Source organism: Solanum dulcamara, chromosome 8 (genome assembly GCF_947179165.1).
Source record: "Solanum dulcamara chromosome 8, daSolDulc1.2, whole genome shotgun sequence".
Taxonomy (NCBI): Eukaryota; Viridiplantae; Streptophyta; class Magnoliopsida; order Solanales; family Solanaceae; genus Solanum; species Solanum dulcamara.
In genome coordinates, this window is record NC_077244.1 from 78,778,865 (window position 1) to 78,802,969 (window position 24,105).

At 33.8% G+C, this 24,105-nt stretch overlaps 4 protein-coding genes across 7 annotated transcripts; 2 read left to right on the forward strand and 2 right to left on the reverse strand.

The window, feature by feature from the left end:
* Window positions 1-5,744: 5,744 nt before the first annotated feature.
* LOC129900560 (3-ketoacyl-CoA synthase 2-like) lies at window positions 5,745-7,821 on the forward strand. Its single transcript, XM_055975560.1, has 2 exons — window positions 5,745-6,500; window positions 6,885-7,821. Exons 1-2 carry the CDS (start codon window positions 5,928-5,930, stop codon window positions 7,683-7,685), a joined length of 1,374 nt encoding a protein of 457 aa, XP_055831535.1. The 5' UTR covers window positions 5,745-5,927; the 3' UTR covers window positions 7,686-7,821.
* A 726-nt stretch (window positions 7,822-8,547) lies between these two features.
* LOC129899404 (probable histone H2A variant 1) lies at window positions 8,548-10,648 on the forward strand. Its single transcript, XM_055974361.1, has 3 exons — window positions 8,548-8,655; window positions 8,791-8,922; window positions 10,095-10,648. Exons 2-3 carry the CDS (start codon window positions 8,806-8,808, stop codon window positions 10,389-10,391), a joined length of 414 nt encoding a protein of 137 aa, XP_055830336.1. The 5' UTR covers window positions 8,548-8,655; window positions 8,791-8,805; the 3' UTR covers window positions 10,392-10,648.
* Window positions 10,649-14,512: 3,864 nt separating this feature from the next.
* LOC129901329 (probable protein phosphatase 2C 51) lies at window positions 14,513-17,759 on the reverse strand. Of its 2 annotated transcripts, none has more exons than XM_055976479.1 (7): window positions 17,504-17,759; window positions 16,591-17,192; window positions 15,981-16,178; window positions 15,435-15,514; window positions 15,218-15,359; window positions 14,913-15,087; window positions 14,513-14,832 (listed from the first exon to the last, which is right to left on the reverse strand). In XM_055976479.1, exons 2-7 carry the CDS (start codon window positions 16,865-16,867, stop codon window positions 14,532-14,534), a joined length of 1,173 nt encoding a protein of 390 aa, XP_055832454.1. In that variant the 5' UTR covers window positions 16,868-17,192; window positions 17,504-17,759; the 3' UTR covers window positions 14,513-14,531. The 2 variants fall into 2 exon arrangements, with proteins under 2 accessions (XP_055832454.1, XP_055832455.1); XM_055976480.1 differs by having other exon boundaries at window positions 16,591-16,860; window positions 17,504-17,758.
* A 1,006-nt stretch (window positions 17,760-18,765) lies between these two features.
* Window positions 18,766-23,588, reverse strand: LOC129901413 (protein TIFY 4B-like). 3 transcript variants are annotated; one of them, XM_055976573.1, is made up of 9 exons: window positions 23,117-23,587; window positions 22,858-23,000; window positions 22,550-22,686; window positions 21,661-21,751; window positions 21,418-21,574; window positions 20,880-20,945; window positions 20,253-20,316; window positions 19,942-20,147; window positions 18,766-19,177 (listed from the first exon to the last, which is right to left on the reverse strand). In XM_055976573.1, exons 1-9 carry the CDS (start codon window positions 23,232-23,234, stop codon window positions 19,164-19,166), a joined length of 996 nt encoding a protein of 331 aa, XP_055832548.1. In that variant the 5' UTR covers window positions 23,235-23,587; the 3' UTR covers window positions 18,766-19,163. The 3 variants fall into 3 exon arrangements, with proteins under 3 accessions (XP_055832548.1, XP_055832549.1, XP_055832550.1); XM_055976574.1 differs by having other exon boundaries at window positions 22,867-23,000; window positions 23,117-23,586; XM_055976575.1 differs by lacking the exon at window positions 18,766-19,177 and having other exon boundaries at window positions 20,065-20,153; window positions 23,117-23,588.
* Window positions 23,589-24,105: the final 517 nt, after the last annotated feature.

Genomic DNA, 24,105 nt, shown 5'->3' on the forward strand with positions numbered 1-24,105 from the left:
GCTTGAAATTCTGTGGAACTTAAGCTTATTTGTTGGGCTAACACTAACGACCTTTGATCAAAATATGATGATTATCTTCGGAGAACTTACATAAATCCACTAGTTTAAGAGTTAATTACTTAGAAGTTAGATCTACTCTAGTTTATAATATTACTTATTTTATCAGATTTTGGTGCGTTCAGATACGTCTAGATATATGTATCTCGGGATACTTGTGGTCAAAATTATGTGTAATTTGTTCTAAATACATTATATCCAAGTGGATTCGCATGTATTTGAGATACATAACAAATCTCGCTCACCTCCCTCACTTTTTTCTCATCTCGCTCGCCATTCTCCTATATATATGATATTTCAGATATATGTGAATTCCACCAGATACATATAGATACATATATTTAGTGTGATTCGCATGTATCTGAGATACATAACAAATATGTCTCTCCTCCCTCCTAGTCTCGCTCACATCTCTCCCTATTTTAGCATATATGGTAGTAAAAATACATGTACATAAGTGTATCTTCTTCAATATATGATAAAAAAACTCTTAATTAATAGTAAGATACGTAATATTTTAAAAATATAGGTAATAATAGTATATATAGTAGTGAAGTATATCTAATTATATTGCTTTCTCATTATCTCCTTCTTCTTTTCTATTGAAAAAGGGCGTTTTCCAATTTCTCAAAAGAACTGATAAGGGTAAATATCAATATAGAGTGATTATTTCTTAAAATATAAATAAAAGTAAAATTGTTAAATACTTTTTAAAATTACTTTCTTCGTTTCAATTTATTTGTTTTCTTTTTCTTTTTAGTCTACTTCAAAATGAAATGTCTCTTTTCTTTTTTGATAATTTTTAGATTTCAACTTTTACACGACATGTTTAAAATCATAAAAATAAAGGACATTTTGATACATTTAGCATATATTTAATTTACGATTTTAAGATTTAAAAGTTTTATTTATTTCAAGTTAAAATCAGGGGATTAATTTTTTTTTAAAGGGGCGTTTAAATAAAAAAAAAGTCTAATATGGGTGAACAGAATAAACTATTTCGAATTTAATGATAGTAAATTAGTAATCATGATAGGTAGGTAGGTTATTTTGCTTCTATGTCAGAACCACTTGTCCAACCAAAAAATCCAACAATATTTATTTGCCCAACTACTATGTTGTGCGCATAACATGTATTCCAGCAGTGTAAAACATATATAGGCCTCAAATTTCTATTTTCCATTTGGATATTTTAAAGCATTTAACTCTGATCTTACTCATAATATTTACTATCTTCTAGCTACTATCTTCAAACACAAACAATATTATATATAAGGATTTATTTTACTAGAAGCTAATGAGATTTAGTTTTATGTATTATCGTAAGTCGATGTGAAATATATTTAAACAATTAATTTATTTATAAGATAATTACATGCAGATAGATCTCTTTGATAAATGTTACTAGTAGTACCTTATTACATGGTAAAATTAGTAACTAATCTACTATAATATTCAATCATAGTAAATGTTGTTATAGAGAATTATGACTGTGTACAACATTAACATAATATCGAGTATTGTCCTACACATAGTCTTACACACCCTACTTGGAAAGATGATTAGTTTCGATAGATTATCAGCTCAAGTAAAAATATAAACAACAAAATCAAGTATGGACAGGAAACATAATAGGGAAGCAATCATACAGTTGAACATAATGGAGAAAAGCAGTAGCAACAATAAATACTACGATTCTCAAAGCAAAAGTAAAATAAAAAATAAAAAAGACATTAGGAGAGTTCTGTTAAGTAAATGGAATGTCCACTTATATTTTTAAATGAAGTGGGGCCCACTGAAAGTGGGCATCCCACTAAATTGATCCTATATAAACATGTCATATTGGCATGAATGTTAGTAGAGAAAAATATTTTTTTCTTCGTTATATTCCTTCTTTGTTATTTTTCTTTTCTCTGTTTCTCTTCTGTTTCCTTACTCTCTCCGTTAAAATTTATTCAGATATAGAATATTTTATAACACGTTATCAGCACGAGGCTCCGACTAATTTTTCAAGGTAACAAAAGTGGTAAGAGTTTTATTTAATTTTATTTTTATAAAATGACAAATATTTCCAAAATTGAATTTACTGCTCTTGATATCTCTGGAAAAGGCTACTCATCATGGGCACTTGATGCCGAAATTTATTTAGAATCAATGGGTCTGACAGACATCATTAAAGATGACAATATGACATCCAATCAAGACCGTGCTAAAGCCATGATATTTCTCCGTCACCATCTTGACGAGGGGCTAAAATTACAATATCTTACATTAAAAGACCCCCTTAAATTGTGGAAAAATTTAAAAGAAAGATATGACCATCTGAAGTTGGTCATGCTTCCACAAGCTCGTCATGATTGGCTAAATCTGAGATTAATGGATTTCAAAAATATAACTGAATATAATTCTGTTTTATTTAGAATTATAGCTCAGTTAAATTTATGCGAAGAAGAGATCACTGAGCAAGATAAACTTGAAAAGACATACTCCACATTTTCACCCGCGAATATGCTCCTGCAGCAATATCGCGAAAAAGAATTTAAAAATATTCTGAATTACTTTCTCACCTTTTTATTGCTGAAAGACATAATGAACTATTAATGAAAAATCATGATAGTCGGTCAGTTGGTTCTTTGCCACTCCCTGAAGTGAATCAGGCAAATTCTAACCAACGAGAAAGAGGTCATGACCCCAGTCGTGGTCGTGGTCGTAGTCAAAGAAGAAATTTTAATCATGATACTCGGCTGGCACCGAGAAAATAACCAGCAATATAAAAGGCAGGGTAAAAAGCCAGAAGTTTTACCGAAGAATAATTCAGAAACAATATGTCATAGATGTGGAGGTGTGGGGCATTGATCGCGGATTTGCCGGTCATCAAAACGTTTGGTTCAGCTATATCAGGCATCGTTAAAGAGGACAGAAAATAATCCAGAAATAAATTTTATCTCTGAGGATAATATTGAGCCCATGCATCTGGATGTAGCTCATTTCTTTAATTTTCCAGAAGTAAATATGAATGTTGATAAGCCCGATAATATTTAAATAATTCTCTTTGTTGTTGTATGTATTAAATATTATGTTTGTATTTTTCTAGCTCAATGTAATGAAACAAAACTTTGTATAATAAATCAGGTATTAATTATAATATTTACTTTCTTTCTTTTTGAAGAAAAATATGGAAATGCCTTAAATTTTATTTGGATCAATGATCAATCAAAAAAATATTTGTGTAATTGATAGTGGAACAACTCATGCTATTTTTAAAAACGAGAAATATTTTTCCAACTTGCTTAGAAGAAAAGCTAATGTTACTACGATATCTGGCAATTCCAAAATGATTGATGACCTAAAAAGATCATCTACAAGTATCATAGCTTCTGAATCCCAAACACGCCAGAAGCATGGTAGACCGTTGAGTTCAAAGGATAAAGATCCTAGAAAAAGAAGCGTAAGAAATAATAAAGATGATACTACACACGAACTTCCTAAAGAAGGTCAAGGTTTGAGTAATCCTGATATTCCTGAAGAAATCAGTGAACCCGAGACTCAAATGAATGAAGAACTTTCAATAAGTTCTACTGGTGATGAGATAAATTTAGATCGATCAAAAATTACGATGGATAATGTTTTTGCATATAATATTGCAATTAACCTCATGCAAGATAGTGAAAGTCTTGAACCCAAATCCGTCGAAGATTGTCGACGTAGATGTGATTGGCCAGAATGGCAAAAGATAATTCAATCAGAATTAGACTCACTTGCTAAACGTGAGATTTTTGGACCTGTAGTCCAAACCCCTGAAGGTGTAAAACCAGTTGGCTATAAATGGATTTTTATTAGAAAACGAAATGAGAGAAATGAAATTGTAAGATATAAGGCACACCTTGTTGCACAAGGATTCTCTCAAAGACCCGGAGTCAACTATGAAGAAACATATTCACCGGTTATGGATGAAATAACATTTCGATATCTGATCAGTTTAGCTATACATAAAAATCTTGAAATACACCTAATGGATGTGGTTACATTTTACGTTTATGGTTCACTTGATAATGAAATTTATATCAAAATCCCAGAAGGATTAAAATTGCCTGAAGCATGTAAAAGGTCTCGGAAAGTATACTCAATAAAACTCCAAAGATCATTATATGGTCTGAAACAATCAGGGCGTATGTGGTATAATCGCTTAAGTGAGTACTTAATAAATAAAGGTTATATTAATGATGTTATTTGTCCATGTGTTTTTATTAAGAAAACAGAATCAGAGTTTGTTATACTCGCCGTTTATGTTGATGACATAAATCTCATTGGAACCCCTGAAGAGGTCCAAAAGGCAATTGAATATCTAAAGAAATAATTTGAAATGAAAGACCTTGGAAAGACAAAACTTTGTCTAGGTCTGCAAATTAAACATTTAGCAGAGGGGGTTTTTGTCCATCAATCTGCCTACACTTAGAAAATCTTAAAAAGATTTTACATGGACAAAGCACATCCATTAAGTACTCCAATGGTTGTTCGATCACTTGAAGTGGAAAAAGATCTATTTCGACCTCTAGAGGAGGATGATGAACTTCTTGGTCCTGAAGTACCATACCTCAGTGCAATTGGTGCACTTATGTATCTTGCTAACGCAACCAGACCTGATATAACATTTTCTGTAAATTTGTTGGCAAGGTATAGTTTATTTCCAATGCGAAGACATTGAAATTGTATCAAACATATTTTGCGATACCTAAAGGGTACTGTTGATATGAGTTTGTTTTATACTAACAAAGATAGTGTAGACCTTATTGGTTATGCAGATGCAAGTTATTTATTAGACCCACACAAAGCTCGATCTCAAACAGGCTATCTATTTACACACGGAGGGACTGCTATATCATGACGATCCACAAAGCAGTCAATTGTTGCTACTTCTTCAAATCATGCTAAAATGATAGCAATTCATGAAGCAAGTATAGAATGTGTATGGTTGAGATTGATGATACAGTTCATCAAAGAAAGATGTGGCTTGGAAAGTGATGTCAAAGTACCCACAGTTATATTCGAAGATAATACCGTGTGCATAGCTCAATTGAAATGTGGCTTCATAAAAGGAGACAGAACGAAACATATTTCACCAAAATTATTTTTCACACACGATCTTCAGAAGAATGGTGAAATTGATGTACAACAAGTTCATTCAAGTGATAATCTTGCAGATTTATTCATAAAGGCATTACCAACCTCAACTTTTGAAAAACTAAGATATAAGGTTGGAATGCGTCGTCTCCAAAATATCAAATGAAGTTTTCATCAGGGGGGTAAAATACGCGCTGCACTCTTTTTCCCTTAACCACGATTTTGTCCAACTGGATTTTTCTGGTAAGGTTTTTAATGAGGCAGCACTCAATGCGTATTACCAGATATGTGCATTTTTTTTCCTTCGCTAGTTTTTTTTTCCCACTGGGTTTTTCCTAGGAAGGTTTTTAACGAGACATAATAACTATGCATTTTATTTCTTGTAAAGTGTGTTTTATAGAGGCACATTACACGTGGATATTCAAGGGGGAGTGTTAAGTAAATGGAATGTCCACTTATATTTTTAAATGAAGTGGGCATCCCACTAAATTGATCCTATATAAACATGCCATATTGGCATGAACGTTAGTAGAGAAAAAGAATTCCTTCTTTGTTATTTTCCCTTTCTCTGTTTTCCTTCTGTTTCCTTACTCTCTCCGTTAAAATTTGTTCAGATATAGAATATTTTAGAAAAAGTACATAATAATAAGACTACTTATAAAGAAAATCAGAAAGGCAAGTCGATAGCCACACTCCTTTATAAGTAATAGTAGAATATATCATTTGGCATACAACCATTTTCATTCAATATGTCTATTGTCAATATTTCCCAATCAATCCTAGAATTCCCCATCATCATCTGGCTAACAGTGTTGGTAATTTTCATATGGAGTCTAACAATTTTCATAAAGAAGCCTTCACAAAAAGTTTTCTTGATAGATTTTGCATGCTACAAGCCCCTTGCCTTACAAACGTGCACCAAAGAAAAAACACTACAAATAGTCAAGGCAATGGGGAACTACTCTGAAGAAACATTGGATAAAATGAGAATGGCTATGAACAAAGTGGGCCTTGGTGACTCCACTTATTTGCCAGAGACTTTGCTTACAAATTCCCCAAATTTATGTTTGGAGACTTCATTAAAAGAGTCCCAAAATGTCATGTTTGGAGCATTGGATATACTCTTTGAAAAGACCAAAATTGATCCAAAATGTATTGGCATACTAATTGTGAATTGTTCTGTTTTTAATCCAGTTCCCTCTTTGTCTTGTATGATAGTGAATCATTATAAGATGAATGAGAATGTTTTAAGCTACAATCTTGGTGGAATGGGTTGTACTGCTGGATTATTGGCCGTTCGTCTTGCAAATCAGTTGCTTCAAGTAAGATTTGAGTCAAAGTTACTGTAGCTAGACTTAAGTAAACTTAGTGAGTTCAAAATTTTGAGTTCTTCAAAAACATACTCATAGTATTTATAAGGGTACTACATTTTTTTCATTTATATATCTTTACTTTATGCATAACATAATAGGTTTAGTTGAATTCACTCCCAACAGTACTTTAGGAGCGCCTCTGGCTCTAGATAAACATCTAACCAGAGGCACTACTTTACCTGTCTTTCTCCTTATCCTTGTCAAGTTTTGTTTTCAATCTCTCTGTTTGAGTTTCTAGTTTGTTCAAACCTTCTATTCTTAAATGGGCTCTAAAAATCTTAGTTCAGCCCTATCAAATTACGGGTTGTTAACAGCTCTACATTTGTGCAACAGGTGCATGAGAGCACATATGCTCTAATTTTGAGTACAGAGAACACTTCGCATTGTTGTTACCTTGGCAACGATGAATCCAAGTTAATACCAAATTGCACGTTTCGCGTAGGGGGAGCCGCGATCCTACTCTCAAATCGTCCATCAGATAGAAATTCATGCAAGTACGAGCTCCTCCATGATGTTCATACTCACGGGGCAAGTTCAGATCGTTCTTACAAATCAATTTTCCTAGAAGAAGACGATGATGGTCTCGTTGGAGTATCCATAACTAAAGATCTCTTAATTGCAGCAACTAATGCCATTGAAACCAATCTCACTTCACTAGGTCCATTAATCCTTCCCTTATCTGAAAAACTCTCTTTCTTGAAAAATTTCGTCATGAGACGAATTTTTGGGGTTGAAAATATTAAAAAGTACGTACCAAATTTCACAAAAATTGATCATTTTTTTCCACATGTGGGAGGGTTACCGGTACTTAATCAGTTGCAGAAAAAATTGGGATTTAGTGATTTAGCTATGGAAGCTTCCAAAATTTCATTGAGAAGATTTGGGAATACTTCAAGTAGTTCAATTTGGTACATATTGGCTTATTCAGAGGCTAAAGGAAGAATCAAGAAAGGTGATAAAATTTGGCAAATGGCTTTTGGGTCGGGTTTTAAATATAGCAGTGTTATTTGGCGTGTCATAAGAAACGTCGATAGGAATGACATGAAAAATCCATGGAATGAAGAGAGTGATGCTCTAATTGATCTTAATTTAGACAGCAATGCGCCAGTCCATGACTATTTTGAATCACCTTAGTAAACTTGATTTTATCTAAGTTTGTTTTTCAATTAAATTTGTGCTCTATCTAAGTATTTTGTTTGGACTGCGCTTTGGGTACCAATTTGTTTTATAATAATTTGTTTTATAATTGTTGCAATTTGCAAAGTTCGCATCTTTTTGTTAAATTCAACTCTGCTTTTACTTTAAATTAATGGACAAGAGCACGATCCTACCTGAGAAAGAAAGCAATTTGAGTATAACAACTATTCCTACATCACTTTGGTAGGTGGTTTAACTAAACTCCTCTACTAAAAATAATTCTTGACATTTTTTCAAAGTTACTTCTATAGTACGTATATAATCAATGTATCGTTGTTGTATAATTTTATATAATCAATATGGACACTTGTTACAAACTTGTATGCATTGCTGGCAACGACTACAAATTAATACTGTTCGATTGGTGAATTTTATTTCAATATTAAAAACTTGCCCGTGAACTTAGAAAAATTCTCACAAGTTTATTCCTTTGTTTAGTATTATTTTACTCGCAATTTAAAGGTGCGATCATAATCTTTCTTTTGAGCAAACTGAAAATCTTAGGAGAATGTATTAGACCACATTCTTATTTTTTATAAGTTATAACAAATGTTAGTTGACAATCTAATGTTTTATTAATAAGGTTGAAAAAAGTAGAAGCAAAACAAACATTAGACCCACCCAAATGTAAAATAATTGAAGAAGGATTATATTTTTTTGAAATAAAGACAAAATTTAAATGACTGTATTATCTAAAGAAAAGGACAATCTACGTGGTTGGATTTGGGCCATTTTGTTTCATTTGTCAGGTTAAGGTGGCCCAATCAGTTGAGTGTAAATTAGCGAAAATTTCAGAATTCCCTCCAAAAAAGTAACCGCGAAAACAAGTTCTGTTTTAAAATAGTCAAATAAGAGTTGGGCAATAAATCAAACAGTTAAGCTGCATTGCAGATCTACAGAGACGAAGGTACTCTCTCATCTTATCATTTGTTGTGAAGTCAGATCTACGTTATTACTGCATTCATATCTATTTTCTCTTGTGAGATTGAAGACAAAATTGATGTAGTGACTGTTGGCCTTTTCTGTGTTTGTTCCACTCTAGCCTCAAGTAAGGAAAATGGCAGGAAAAGGTGGGAAAGGGCTAGTGGCCGGGAAGACAACAGCTGCAGCGGCTCCCAACAAGGAGAAAGACAAGAAAAAGCCAATCTCTCGTTCATCTCGTGCGGGCCTGCAGGTAATACATTCATTTTTATTCAATCTGAAATCTGATACAATAACATACCTAGTGTAGTTCAACTATCTAAGTCTTGCTCGTCTCATCTTGTATGCCATTAAAGGCCACTTACATCTTGTCTTGTCTAATTTTGTTTCTAATCATTTCTCTACTAGTATGTCTATAAGTCCATTTGAGCCTTATTTCATGACTTAAGTGTGTCTTTTTGACAACATTGCATGACACCTCCCCTTGAATATGTTGGGTCAGTTTTTCCATCACTAAGGCAAATAAAAACGGTTGAGGGCTTATCCCTGGTGCAACCCTATCATGGCCGGAAAGTGTTACGAGTCTCCTACTATTGTTCTAACTTGTGTCTTGGCTTCATCATGCATATCTTTAATTGCTTTAATGTAAGCCATGAATACACATCTAGAATAAAAACATCTTCGGACGACCTTACTAGCAACTTTATCTTGTGCCTTTTCCAAGTATTACGAAATATTACCGCTTCCAATTTCCAAGCAAGGCGGTTTAAGATTGCCTTTTTGAGTTTTATACTATCGCTGCTTGGTCTAATCCATGGCGTGCTTCTTTTTATCTTTCCATTCTGCAAAAGCTAGGAAGTGCTCTGTTCAGAATCTGCTACAGTATCAACAAATTTCATGCTTCTAGAATGCAATTGTTTTCTTTATCTTTCTTTTGATGGAAGTTCACTTTCAAAGAGTTTGAGAAGGATGCTGGATAATGTGTTTGTTAGATGTTCTAGAGTTTTTGAGCTTGCAAATTATATTTGTATTTTGTACAAAGTGTTTGTTTGAACTAAATCTGTCACTTCTTTACAAGATTTCTGAACTCTAATCTTTCAAAGTTTTCAAACTATTTCAACTATGCAATGATCAAAAAAAGACTGTTAAAAGAACATATATTTGTTGACTAATGACATTTCGAAAATGCACACATGAAAAACTAACTGGGATGCATCTTACTCTTTTGGGATGTTGATTTTTTTGATATATCATATATGTATAGGGGTGACATCATTTTTTGATCTATAGGCTGTAAATAGTGCATATCATTCAAACTGTTTCGGAACAATTGAAGCACTCTAGAATGATTTTTGTTTTTTATTTTCCTCAACACCCTCCGACTATACTGATAAGATTGTTTTGACATGTTTGCGGGTATTTTAGTTTCCAGTGGGAAGAATTCACCGTCAGCTCAAGACCAGAACCTCTGCTCATGGCAGAGTTGGAGCAACAGCAGCCGTTTACTCTGCTGCAATTCTGGAGTATCTGACTGCAGAGGTTCTTGAATTAGCTGGTAATGCAAGCAAGGATCTTAAACTGAAGAGAATCACCCCCAGGCATTTGCAACTGGCCATTCGTGGAGATGAGGAACTTGACACCCTTATCAAAGGAACCATTGCTGGTGGTGGTGTCATCCCTCACATTCACAAGTCCCTCATAAACAAAATCACCAAGGAGTGAAATTCTCCTGTTTTATCTTAAATATATCTTGACTAATTTGTGTTTTTTCCTCTTTACCTGGGTTGACTAATGATGGGGCACTGTTGGTTGTGTTTGATTAGAATAACTTATCTGATGTAATGAACATATTAGTTTGATGTTTTCATTTTGTTGGTCTTAGTTGGTATGTGGCTTGTTGATGCATGTTTGTCACTGTTTATCATGACACTATCAGTCTTCAATGCATTGGCTACCAAAGTGTGTATTAGGATGGCAAATCTGTTTACAAGCTTTACTTTGGGTTTGAGAATTATGAATGTATCTAGGCATGTAGAATTTTTACTTAGGAAATAAGTGATGTAAGATCAGTGCTATTTTGGGTTATCTGTATTGTTATCAAGGAAGGATCATCATTAAGAATGTGACGTGGGATGATCTTTATTTGTAATGATTTTTGAGAGCTTCAGTTTCTAATCTTCGTAGTTGTGCAAATACAGAATCAGTCTAATCGACAACTTAGTTTCTTTTCTGTAATCATAACTTTGATATAAAATCCTAATTAAAGTTTCCAATAGCAGCATTTACATCAAGTATTGATGTTGTGTAGACCAATCTTTAGGTAGCTCTCATTCAGTAAAGAACAAAACAACTCTACTCACTTGATATGAATATATAGACTAACCAAAAGATTAGAAGCATGGGGATTCACTAAAAAAAAAAGGGAGTGACTACTAGAAAGCAAAATGCAGAAGATGAAGCTCTCAATAAACATAAGAAAGGTCTCAAGAATATATGGATAATTTCGTGACAACATCAACAGGTGAGGCTGCCAGATGATCTGATCTTTCCTCAGATAATATTTGTACTAAAGGGAAGTTTAGATCATGCTGGCAGCTTCAACTGCTAGTACTGCACGATGTAAGTAGTGGCGGAGCCAAAAAATTTAATGAGAGAAGTAACTATGAGTTTTCTTGTCTTCTTGACTTGTATAAATAGTCCAGGGTTCAGAAATGGCATGAATGGGAAGAACCAAGGAGATGTATTTATACAAGTTAAGTCTAAGTACTTTAAGATATTGGAAGTGGTCCACACTACGATTAGTTGCGGAGCTATAATTTTTCATTAAAAAAATTTAAAATAAAAGAAGTAAACATACGAATAAATTTAAAGGATTCAACACCTACTATATACATAAAAAATAATTTTAATCTTATGTATAGCGTTATACGTTGAATTGTGACAATAATATTTATGTTTGATACGAAAAATGACTCTTAGAAAGTCCCTTATTCATTTCCTTATAAGGAGATGGAAGGTGTATCTTTTTTAACAAGAAATCACTGTTGCCATTTTTGTACATCTATGGTTTCTCTTATATATATATATATAATTATTATTACTAATTCAACACACAAACATATGTCTATTAATGGAGTCTGATCTGTAAAGGAAAAAAGAAATGAAAAGAAATTAAAGGGAATATTAGGGAAAAGTTATTAATTAGTAATTTGACGTTAACTAGTTTTGATTCCTTTGGTTGGTTTTGAGAAGATGGCAAACAATAGATGAATGCAGAGTCACCCAATTTTGATTGCATTTTCACTTAATTGATTGCATTTTTTCATACTAATAAAATTAAATTATATGTGCGATCTCCATTCGCCAGAAAATCTATATATTTATTTGTCTTTCTCCAAATATGAACAATGACCGCCATATTGACTTTCAACAAGTATTTGCAATCTTCAATAATAAACTAACAACGAAGCATCAATCTAGTGAAAGAAAAAAGGTAGTTTTAAGTTAATTTTATGCGCTAATAATAGTGTATATTTACTGTTGACCTATCGAAAAAGAAATTAAATTATCTTTTCTCTAGTTGCTTTATACATACACAGGCCTTGTCGTTAAGGAATAACACCTTATGATGTGAAATGCAACAATGCAAGTGTCTTGTCTTTGTCATCCTAAGATGCTACTTTCTATAATTGTATCAACAACAACATATTCATATTCAGTATAATTCTATAACTAGAGTCTGGAGAGTCAGATAGGAGAATGCTAGCCCATAGCTCTCCTATACAAGGTGTGACAATACCTACTAAACTTCTGTCTTAATCCTCGACATATATATGTCCTCGGTCACCTCAAGTTTTAAAAAGCTCAATATCCTCGACAGTATAGTGATTAGTTAATGGTTGAGTAGTACGTACTCAATTGAGCTTTTGCAGAAAATTCGAATCCAAGCAATTAGATTTGCATGCGTACTGAATTATATTGTTCTAACTTATATAGTAACATGATAAAAAACAATACTTTATTAATATCATTACCTGCATTACTCTTTCATTGTTCTTTCTACTCTTGGAATAGGCAATATTTTTCAAGCTAGCTAGTTGAATAGAAATGATTGTATTTTATATTTTTACATTGAATTGCGTGATCGTGCTCTTAGTTTAAATTTTTTAATAAATTAAAATAGCTAGTAACACGAATCAACAATTATACATAAGATTTAAGCTATAATAAACACCGTTATTCAACTTTTTTTTACACCAGCAATAGATGAATAATACAATTTAACTCACGATAGTTGATTATTTACTATTATTGAATGAATCAAAAAATTATTTACCTTCATCCAACCAAATGATTTTTTTAAGTTTAAATTATACACATCATTTAGTGTAAGTAATTTATACACTATAAGATTATATTTATTTATGATAGCAGATAAATTTTTAATTGTATTAATTTTTTTTATATGCATATAATCTAAATTACTTCATTTTTGGCAAGTAGTGCATCGACCGTATCCGTGTGTGCATGTGACTAGTTTTACAAGTCCAGAGGACCAAATGTTTGCACTTTTCCTGTTGAAAGAGAAGTTAAATAATCAAAGCAGAAGTCAAGACGAATAAATAAGTTATAAAAAGGTGTTTCAAGATTTTAGAAAACAGAAAGAAGTCATGACGACAACATGGAAAAGTGAATAAATATAATTGGAGTCAAAGATTACTTAGTCTTACACAGTGATTTTGCTGTTTCTCAGTCTTACTAACTTTTGGTTTCATATATAGTTTTGTATATATATATACACATAATGTGTCGAGGTATATATGCTTTTTGAACCGTTGAATCTCAAGAGTGGAAGGAGTGGGTGTGAGAGCATGACCTAACTATGATGGATAACTAGCGGCGGACTCAAAAATTTTCATTAAAAAATTTAAAATACAGAGAAGTCATAAAATTTTTAATATCTACTATATATATATATATATATATATATATATAGATTATTTAAACAGTGTAAATGCAGTTGATTAATTTTTCATTTGGGAATATATGTTCAATCACTATGAAGTTACTCCGTTCTAAGTGACACATTTTTTCACCTTACATTGAAATTAACTTCATTAATTAATCAAATGCATCTTCACGTACCCTCACTGGACTTGTAGACTTCCCACTTGGATCAACCATAATAACTTGTTCCATGCCCAGTTAAAAAAATATATTATTTGCAACGTTATTATGGCTATAAATATAAATAGGTCTTTTCTTTCTTACTTGTAAATAAAATAAAAGTTGTAATAAAAAGGAAAAACATATATGCTACTAGTTTCCCACACTGGGATCGGAGCTCGCATTAGAACTCCGACTAAATTCGAATCGCGCAATGTAGGATCCATTCTGAGTGTCGCTCCCAAGAGAAAAACTCCGACTAAATTCGAATCGCGCAATGTAGGATCCATTCTGAGTGTCGCTCCCAATAGGATTTTCTCTGAATAAGAGTGAACAGTCCCACCGCTGTACCATTAATGTTGGTATGCTACTGTATTTTTGAAAAAACATAAGTAGTAGTAATGTTCTTATTTGGTATTTATTAGAGCCCATTTGAATTGGCTTACAAGTAGTTTATAAGTTGTTTTCAGTTTTTTTGAGTGTTTGATAGGTCAACTTAAAGTCATTTTGTGCTTAAAATAAGCTCAAAAAAATAATTGAATTTGTTTGACTTAACTTATCTAAAGCAGTTTTAGTCAAATATGCAGTTAATCGGTAAGTGTCGTCCAGCGGTTAGGATATCTGACTTTCACCCAGGAGACCAGGGTTCGATTCCGGGCAACAGAATTTTTTGCATCTTTCAAGGAATACAACATTTTATATGTGGTGTTTGTGTTCCAGTGAAGGTGATTCTTGTCTCAATGGAATGACAATTACAGACAAGTTATCACCGCTACCTTTACTAAATGCATTGTGGACAATGCAGTCTGCTAAAGAGGATGATGATGGACAGAAGGACGAGTCGATAGATGTCTTGGCATGTCCTCCGCTTAAAATATCACAGGCATCCTGGCTGCTGCTACTCTCAAATATGCCATCGGATCCTATCACCACATACCAGTCATCAGTTGACAAATGTCTCCAACCCGTGACCTCTGGTTCAGCAATAACTCCATATCTAGAAAATACCAAAAGAAAACAAGATCAGAACAAATGCCCTCTGCTTGCTACCTTGTGTTCATAGAATTTGACGACCACCTTTTCAAACGAATATCACCAATCGACCTTGAGACGGCTAATATACCATTGACACGAGGCACGCCAACAAAGAGGACAACCCCACCAGCTGCTTCAATTCTAGCCTTTTCATCATCCCTATCAGGATGGTGATCCTTTGTTAGTTCCTCAGCTTGAAGACTTGTGACCAAATCACCTGAGATATTCAAACAGAACAGACAGAGTAAAAGGATCGTAAGGAATATGGATACGTGGTGATATTTAGCCGTGAGCAACAATGTGATAATCAAAAGAGTTTAATGAACAATAGTCGGAAGGCTTTAAACCTTCATTTCCCTGATCAAAATGACTTCTCCTCGAGCATACGATTGCTTTTGAGTCACCCAGGTTACCAACTAATATCTCCCCATTCATCCAAAGAACAACTATTGCAGTTGATCCAGAAATGTAGTCATTCTTCAAAGCTTCCTACAGAGAGAAATCGACTTGAAAATCGGAAAGGAAGGTTAGGAAAGCAACAAACACAAGGAGAACTGTATGTACCTGGGTAAACTCTGAATCTATATCTTGGATTGTTCTCAAGAGGGCTTTCTCTAGGATTCCATGCGTCGACTCATCATCAACTACACCATTAGAACTGTGTAAACATCAATACTTGTGCTGTCAATAGTAGGTTAATAGGTATAAATTGCTTTCCCTAATAGTTTGAAATGCATACAAAGTGTATAAATGCTTTTCATTAATGTACAATTATTAACCTGTATGTTGATGCAATGAATGATTTGAAGCTGAGAAATGTAGACGATGCAAAATACAAGCACATGTATCATGTGACAGTATAAAGGTTAAAAAAAATCCTATATTATCTACGCCGTTCGCCGTAGACTCATAAGGAAAACCATCAGAGGTACTTAAAGGATTCCCAAAGTTGCAAGGGAACGGGCATCTCCATTTAGGAAGTTAAATCATGTTAGAGGTGTTTCATATCATTTATTTGACTAACAGTCAGATCAGGGATTTGACAAAATACTAATGCAGAAAATAACCAGTCGAAAAAAATTCTAAATTTCCGTAGGACAGGTTACAGACCTTTGAATTTCAAGCTATATTGACCTGCTTCTTGATGCTCTTTACTGTGTGAAAAGAGATTCTTGTATGTGTTGAAAACAATGTGCAATAGAAAGTAATCAAAGAACTTCTGAGAAGCCATCTCACTTGCTTCCTTGCCTCCGTGTCCATCAAACACTGCCGCTATACCCACACTAGCTTCTCCCACCCCATCTTCACCTAGTGATCATAGGAAAAGATGAGCAACACGAACCAGGAACTTCACTACAACAACATACCCTGTGTAATCCCATAAGTGGGGTCTGGGGAGGATAATGAGTAAGCAGACCTTACCCTTACCTTGGGAGAAACTTCACTAAACTACAGAATTTGTTTTGATGTCTTCAGCGTCATTTACAACAGCACGACTGGCCATCATAATGTCTACCATATTTGTACTTAATCTGAAGAGTTTTCAACTCTCACGTAATATAGTGGCGCCCCCCTTTTTATTGGTCTGCCTTTGTAGTTTGAGAAAGATACATAGCTAACAAGTCCAAGTTAAGTTTAAGAGATAGGAAAGACGATAGCTGCAGCTCTTTTATAACAATGAGATATATGAATAAGGCAAGAGGTTAGAGTTTGAAACTACCTAAAACAGGAACAATAACACGAGGATAGCATCTAATACGATCTTCTTGGTATTTCCTACGCCCCTGATGCGTCGCTACCAAGCATTTATCTGTTCCATTTTTAATAGCAGCAGAAAAATCCCACGGACGACATTCAGGTGAGTTAAAAACTGCTGAAGCACCACCCTCATCATAAGCCATCATACAAGATACTGAAACCTCATAAGCATAACTCAAGCAAAGAAATGCAACAAAGAAAAGTGCTACTTTTTCTCCTTCCATTGTCAGTTCTGCCATCGAAACAAAGCCTTAAATTTTTAATAACAATATTTTGAACCAACAATTCATTTTTGAGTGCATGGAGCCAGGAATTCAAAAAAAATATCTTATGCTAACGAGATTCAACAACATATATATAGGTCATTTTTACCCTATTTATATAATATAACAAAAACCCCTTGCACCTCTCTGCCGCCACTCCTGTCCATAACATATCCAACTTCGTGGAGACGAAAAATTTGGGAACGAATATTTACACAATCAAGTAATTTAACAATAACCTGCTGAACCATCTTGCCAAAATGCCATCTTTAACCAGTCTTGATAGTTGATTGCATAATAACTTAAAAAAAGAAGTTTGGTAAGTAAAATATACATTGCCAGTGTACATCATCTAAATTCAACTTACTATACGCACAGCAAAAGAAAAAAGGCAAAACATAACAAATTTTCCTTGGAAATGTTTTCTAAGGGGAAAAAAATCATGGTTAATATTTTACTTTATACCAAACATACTAAGTATTATTTTCGTTTTCTCCAGAATTATTGTCGATTAATTATTCAGATACCCACAACAAGGAGACAAAAAAATCATTCTTGAAAAAACACAGATGAACAAAACAAGATTTAACTCAATTTGCTAAGAAGCATTACCATAAATGAAGGTGCCAATCTTGCATCGTAATTCGTATGTGCGTGCGATTATGAAAAATGAGAAAATTCAATTGCCCGAGTGAGTTGCAATTTACAAACTCAGCTGGAGAGGGCCGGGTAGTAAACTGTTTGGGCCCAATATAATCTTCTATGGAAGGTGAAAATACTCCGACCCTTTTTATATAAATATTTATTAATTAAATCTGTGGAAAATAACTTGTATTATTCCACAATAATGTATATCAATGTTGATTCTTTGGCTGCTTGACATCCCGTTCGGAGCTAATCCTTTTCTTTTTCTAGCTTTTATTTTTCCCTCTATTATTAGGTCTTTTTTTAAATAAAAAAATCAATAAGACCCAAGGGTCATTTTATATATTGCATTCGAAAGAGTACAAAATAGAGCCTCTATTATTACGTCATTGGAGTACTTTCTGAAAAAATAAAATTCCTGTCATCTAAATACTTTTTTGCACATTGTTTACATATTAGTTACTATTTATAACATAATTTTGCAACTTGTTGTATTTTATAACATATTTTTATATTGCTATGGCATAATCTTACGTTTGACATAGGGAAATTGTTAGTGTAAGATTTACTCAATGGCTGTGACATGAATAATGAGAGGGTTCGATTAGTAGTTTTGTGAAGAAATGAGTTGTAAAAGCATCCAAGAGTAGTCCCAATAATCAATGAAGTGGATTTCTCATATTATAGCTGTAGAAAGTTATTCTTTCGTCGAATGCTATAAATTAAAGAAACAATATTATAAGGAAAATGCATAAAATTCCAAAGTTTTAATTAGTTGAGAATTAACTCCTCAATACAATGAGGGAAACAAGAACTTTTTCTTTTTTGGTTCTGTATGTTGCTCTATTCAAACTTTTTACCCCACACGTCAGTACTCATTTGATAATTCATCAAAAAAGAAAAGAAATGTGAACCATACATGTGTTAACGATCTTAACTTCAAAATTTACACGAGAAAGGTAGGTATCATACAAATGCAGAGGCGTAAGGACAATTCCTTCCCGATATTTACTTCTCATGTGCAGTGTCCTGCAATGCAGGCTTAGTCAATAAATAGCTGGATTGATAAGCTTGAAGAAGAAACTAAGCCTAACTATCACGTTAATCCGATCAAATAACAGATCAGTAAAGCTTATTTTGAACGTCAAGGATCATCAGATTGCATGAGCCGTTCACATTCTCTGTCATACAGTTCTTGCTGGTTTCTCTCCATCTCCCAGAAAGAAACATGGAAAAAATAATTGCATTTGGTAATACACATTAGAAAGTGATAAAATACAGACAACAAAATTGGACATATAATTCCAAGTAAGATCATTGAGGATAGTTCCAGCAACAAGGAAAAGCTACAGCCTAAAATCAATATTGAAGAGGAAGATTAGCTGTTATAAGAAAAGCAAAAAACGTTTCATGACCTGACAACTATTTCTCACTAGTTTTCTCTTAATTTACATTATAGACAAACCTACAAAGAGAAGGCTGTTTCACATATATTGTCCCGAGAAAAAGTGCTACCAGCATCACACTTCATTCAATTATCCAAACGCTAGAACATGATGTGGCCTCCAAACATTTCAAGACAAAACAGAAATCTGATGTGCATCCCCAACCATTCAGTTTACAACATTCACTCTTTGACATCTGAAAAAGCAATAAAACATATCAAAAACTTGACCAATTAAGTGTTTCATATATCTCCAGAGACCAGTTTTCAGAACTAGAACATATTTCTTCAGCCTTTTTATCTTTCAAGCTGAAAAGGCTGGGAGGAGATCGAAATTGGTTTAGTTGTGAGACTGTGATAAGAAAGAGAAAGATGAAGGAGAAACTTCAATTAGATGCTCAATAGATTTATATAAAGGAGAAGACAACAAGCAAAAATGACTAGTATACTTCAATGTTCAATACTTGGTGTTGCATCTAGCAAAAAACAAATGAGATATGTTTATAGGATAAGCAAACAAGGGTGGATGAACACAAGGGAGCTATTCACTCTTTTATTCACTGTTTAATCACTTATAATACATCACTCAATTTGCGAATAGTGGCACCTTATGAATGTGTCTAACGTACCGAGGAGGGATAGTTGGTTCACAGTGAAGCAGGAATCTGATGCTATCTTGAAATTAAATTGCAGCAAGAATTATTTAGGAGCTTAGAAAGAACAGACTCAAAGGTTGAAATGCAAAGGTTGACATTAAACTGGTTACATATTGAAAACAATGAGTATTTTATTTTTGAGAAGCAACATTCACTTATCTCCTAGATGTTGAAAAGTTTTTAGTCAATAACAATTCCCTATATCATGCACAGACTAATTAAAGAAGCTAAAAGAAAAAAAAGTTATTGTAGAACATTTGAAAGTACTATGACCACTAAAATAGAGAGGTTGGAAACAACATCACCTCTGTCATTGAGACCACTAGAAAAAGTGGGATTCTTCTGAATATTGTCTTGTATGGGACTACTTCCTGTAGGTGCAATGTGGCGTGTGAAGCAAAGATCAGCACCACTTGCGCAGTCACTTGGCGTACGAGTCCCAATTTGATCATTTAAATAGATATCCAAGCTAGCTGATGAAGTTATTTCTCCCTTTCTCTTCCACTTGAACCTTCACCTAACAGAGATGTGAGAGATAGAAAGAGACAGAAAGCAGTGCGGAGATCTTCTTATATTGTTTCACTTTTTTGCACGAACAGCTCAGTTGTTGTAATACCTTTCTTTTCGCTTCTCAAGGTATCTTTGTACTGATGCTGCTTTCCTGCTTGCGGGGCTCTCTACTGCTTCCGCGGACATAAAATAGATGCAGAAGAAAACTAAGCAGAAACTAAATACAATTTTCATATTGTTTTCAGCATAATGAACATTGTTACTTAACTGTAGTTACTTCCACAAAGAAAACGAATCAGCACTAGACCACCATTTTTCACCTATGTAAATTTTTTGCTTACAGAAAACACAAAGTTGTTGAGGTACACTTTTGGTGTATTTCCATGTTTATAATAGAAACCATTTCAAAAAAAAAAAATTGCCATCCATCACTCAGATTACATTTGGAGCTTCACAGTGGTGTTTCCAGAGTAACCAAATATATTTCTTAAAAAAGATACGAAGTTTTCATTCTAGTATTTTCCCCCTATTTCTATGAGATTGTTTACTTCTAATTGGTGGATCTTAAAATACTTCTTTTTTTGTTGATGAAAAGGAGTGAATCTTAAAATGTCTTTCATATAATAATTTAATCTCTACTAGAACAAAGTAGCCTAATATTCGCAATTTTAGTAATGTCCAAGGAGTAATTTGTGGGGAAAAGAGAAGAACAAAAACATAACTAAGAACATACCAGGATTATCATCATATAAACTGTTGCTTTCTTCTACAGGAATTCGAGAAACTTCACTCTTTTTCACTGTAAAAGATTCAAACTGAAATGTTATGGAATAGAGGATACAACAAACATCTTCCCGGACATTCCCAGGAAAAAGGCTCACCGCCACACAGAAGTCATAATTTAGAGACATATTTTCCACCCCATTTATGACAACAACAACAACAACAACCCAGTGAAATCCCACAACGTGGGGTCTGGGGAGGGTAGAGTGTACGCAGACCTTACTCCTACCAAGGTAGGACGGCTGTTTCCGAGAGACCCTCGGCTCAAAAAAGGCATAAAAGGGGGTCAAAAAACCCATTTATGACATTTAGGATTATAAAGTTGTTACATTTTTCACATTAACTTCCAATGGTTGCTTTATTTTTGAAGTAACCTTTGAGCTCGCTTCACCAAAATCCTCAGAAACAAAGACTACTTAATTCACATACTCAACTCGCCATTGTAATCAAGTAAAGTACAAGAAGATAGAGAGAATGCAACTAATGACCTGTTTGAATAGTCGGTACCATATCAGTATCTGGGCGTAGTTTAGTAATTGCAGCTTGTAAGCAGCATGCTGAATGTCGAGCTGCTACAGTAGCATTTGAAGGAGTTTCTGAAGACACACAAAGAGGGCTTGAAGCAAGACACATGATTGTTTGTGCCTAAAGAGATGCAAGTTGGACATATCAGGAAAAAGTGAAAGTAGAGTGATTTGGAAAAGTTCCCAATTTTCAGCAAGCTGAAATACCTTGTCGGCAGGCACATCATCATAGACATTCACCTTGCCACTGTAGAAGATTGTCATTTGTCCTACTGGTGTATCTGCTGAGCCTATTGTTCTGGAATCAACAACGGAAAAAGCTATCAGTTTTTGAAGCTAGATAGGATGCAGTTTTCTTTGAGGAAATGCTAGTCAAATGGAGACCTGTGCTTCTATACATAATCACAAGTTGCCTTATGATGTCATTTTTCAATAGAGTATCTTCTAACGAACTATGAGTTACAAAGGCATGTGGAAAAATAAAAGGTGAAGGTATATATTTGGATCTGATGATTTGTTAATAATAAAGAAAGAATCTTACCTAAGTTCCAAAAAGATAAATTTGCAATCACAAGAACAATATATAGAATGAAACTATACTATAACAAGAGATCACCACAAGATCGTATTAACAAAACTACAAGAAGTAGGAGTACTATGCAGATGAGGTGCAAGATTGAAGTTCATCATGTCTCTTTATATGTCTCTCTAACAATCAAGCACATTACTCAGACATTTTAACCACAATAATCCAAAAGAAACTTACTCCCGATAAGCCACTTACTATACGAATTGAAACAAAAGATATACAAGGAGGTCAGGTTCAAAAGAGGGACTCTGACTTTGATAGGCACAAGCTAGCCGCTATTTAATAGAAGCATGAAAGTCGAATATTCGAGAGGAACAATTTTCAAAGTCAAGTGCCTGTCCTTTAATAACAAAAAGTAAGGAGCCATCAGCCATCCGTTGAGCACAATGACGAGCTTATTGTCAATCAAGCAATCAATTATGTCTCAATCCTTTAGGATTGAATATTAGAATTTTCCAGGTCCATTCCATTCTATTCAGAAATGCATTCAAGATGACTATAACTCACCTCAAAGGAGCTGAGTTATCAACAGCAGTGACTGGAAGGGCGATTATATGACTGGAAATATCAGGTTTATCCTGCTGATTTCTTCCATCAGGCACCGGAACAGAAGGTTCGCCATAGGTATTTTTCCCTCTCTGGACCTACATTAGTTTTTAGAATTATTTAATATATTATCATATAAACATGCGTTGTTACATCGGGGAGCCAACCATAATATACTACTACTAATTATCAGTGCAGTATAACAAGAAGAGCTCAAAATAATGCTTGGAGATGGAAAGAGGAAATGCACTTGATAAATTGAAACGCACTCGCCGTACATGAGTATCGGTGCGAGGAATGTGAAGTTTCTTCCGAGTTCCAGCGTCGGTATCCGGCGTCGTTTCGAGGAGAGCCTTCAACGATATAACTTGCTGAATTGCCTGTGATTTATTCCATGACGGCTTTCTCATCCCTGTACGGAACAAATTTTCCACATATCACTTTGCTTAAGCGTAATCTTAAGAAATTTGCATTCGATTTTGCAACCTAAATTGTTTGTATATAGTGAATACAGAGATAGAGGATTACCTTTTTGTTTGAGGTACCGGCGGCAATCCTCGCGAGTAAGCTGAGAAATGTCATCGTCAGTGAGTTGATAGAGAGGTTTGTCGAGAGGTGACTTGGAAACTGTTTCTTCCGGCGGCATGCTGTCAAGTTCAGGCGCCGGAAATCGGCAAAAGCTCCTCAGATAATCGGAATGAAAAAGTGGCAGTTTCAATTTGTGACCCGTAAAGTAGTAGGGGTCAGAAAGCCTGCAGTTTCATGAAATCACATAACCAGCAGTCATTATCATCTACTTAAATTCCTCCCCGCTCCATCTTTCGAATTCGTGTTGCCAAAATGTTTTTAACAACTAATACCATTTGTGCTGCAACTTTCAAAACATGATTATAGTTTGATTTAATTAGTGATTTATAATTACATATTGTAATTTGTTCACTTATAATGACATGTCAGAAGAAGGAGATAAGTGTGCGAGATTTGAAAGAAACAGTGCAAGAGAAAAGGGATGAATATATGTTGTATTGAAATAATTTGTATAAATGAATACAATTATATCAAGTGTACTAATAAATATACTTGATAGAATATAATTGATAAAATACAATTAATATAAATATAGTTGACATAATATAATTGATATAATTTTTTTTTATAATTTAGAGCATTGTATTGGACCGGAGAGAGAGCGTGTGAAAGAGAGAGTGCACAGAGGCGAGAGAGGCAACGGAGAAAAGTGAGAGGTGAGAATAATTTGCTATAAAACTTAATTATAGCTATCAATTATAATTTTTAAAAAAATATAATTGCTATAGTAAATATATATGCCATGTTTGTTTTAATATATAATTTTCCAATAAATAAATCTTATCTTTAAAGTTTTCAATGTTAAACTTAACTCATGATCTTTTTAAAATTATAAATTCATCTTATCTTTACTATTTTTATTGTCAATAATATTTTTTCTTTACTGTAATAATTTTATAATAATCTTTTTATCTTTTTAAATTTATTTT

What these genes read in the sequence shown, in the direction of transcription:
- LOC129900560 (XM_055975560.1), top strand. Translation starts at nt 5,928, where the DNA reads ATGTCTATTGTCAATATTTCCCAATCAATCCTAGAATTCCCCATCATC. An exon ending in TTGCAAATCAGTTGCTTCAA is followed by an intron (nt 6,501 to 6,884) that starts GTAAGATTTGAG and finishes TTTGTGCAACAG; the next exon opens with GTGCATGAGAGCACATATGC.
- LOC129899404 (XM_055974361.1), top strand. Translation starts at nt 8,806, where the DNA reads ATGGCAGGAAAAGGTGGGAAAGGGCTAGTGGCCGGGAAGACAACAGCT. An exon ending in CATCTCGTGCGGGCCTGCAG is followed by an intron (nt 8,923 to 10,094) that starts GTAATACATTCA and finishes CGGGTATTTTAG; the next exon opens with TTTCCAGTGGGAAGAATTCA.
- LOC129901329 (XM_055976479.1), bottom strand. Translation starts at nt 16,867, where the DNA reads ATGGCAGAACTGACAATGGAAGGAGAAAAAGTAGCACTTTTCTTTGTT. An exon ending in ATATAGCTTGAAATTCAAAG is followed by an intron (nt 15,515 to 15,980) that starts GTCTGTAACCTG and finishes CTAATGGTGTAG; the next exon opens with TTGATGATGAGTCGACGCAT. An exon ending in TAGATTCAGAGTTTACCCAG is followed by an intron (nt 15,360 to 15,434) that starts GTACATACAGTT and finishes TTCTCTCTGTAG; the next exon opens with GAAGCTTTGAAGAATGACTA.
- LOC129901413 (XM_055976573.1), bottom strand. Translation starts at nt 23,234, where the DNA reads ATGCCGCCGGAAGAAACAGTTTCCAAGTCACCTCTCGACAAACCTCTC. An exon ending in CCGGTACCTCAAACAAAAAG is followed by an intron (nt 23,001 to 23,116) that starts GTAATCCTCTAT and finishes TGTTCCGTACAG; the next exon opens with GGATGAGAAAGCCGTCATGG. An exon ending in GGTACCGACTATTCAAACAG is followed by an intron (nt 20,946 to 21,417) that starts GTCATTAGTTGC and finishes AATCTTTTACAG; the next exon opens with TGAAAAAGAGTGAAGTTTCT.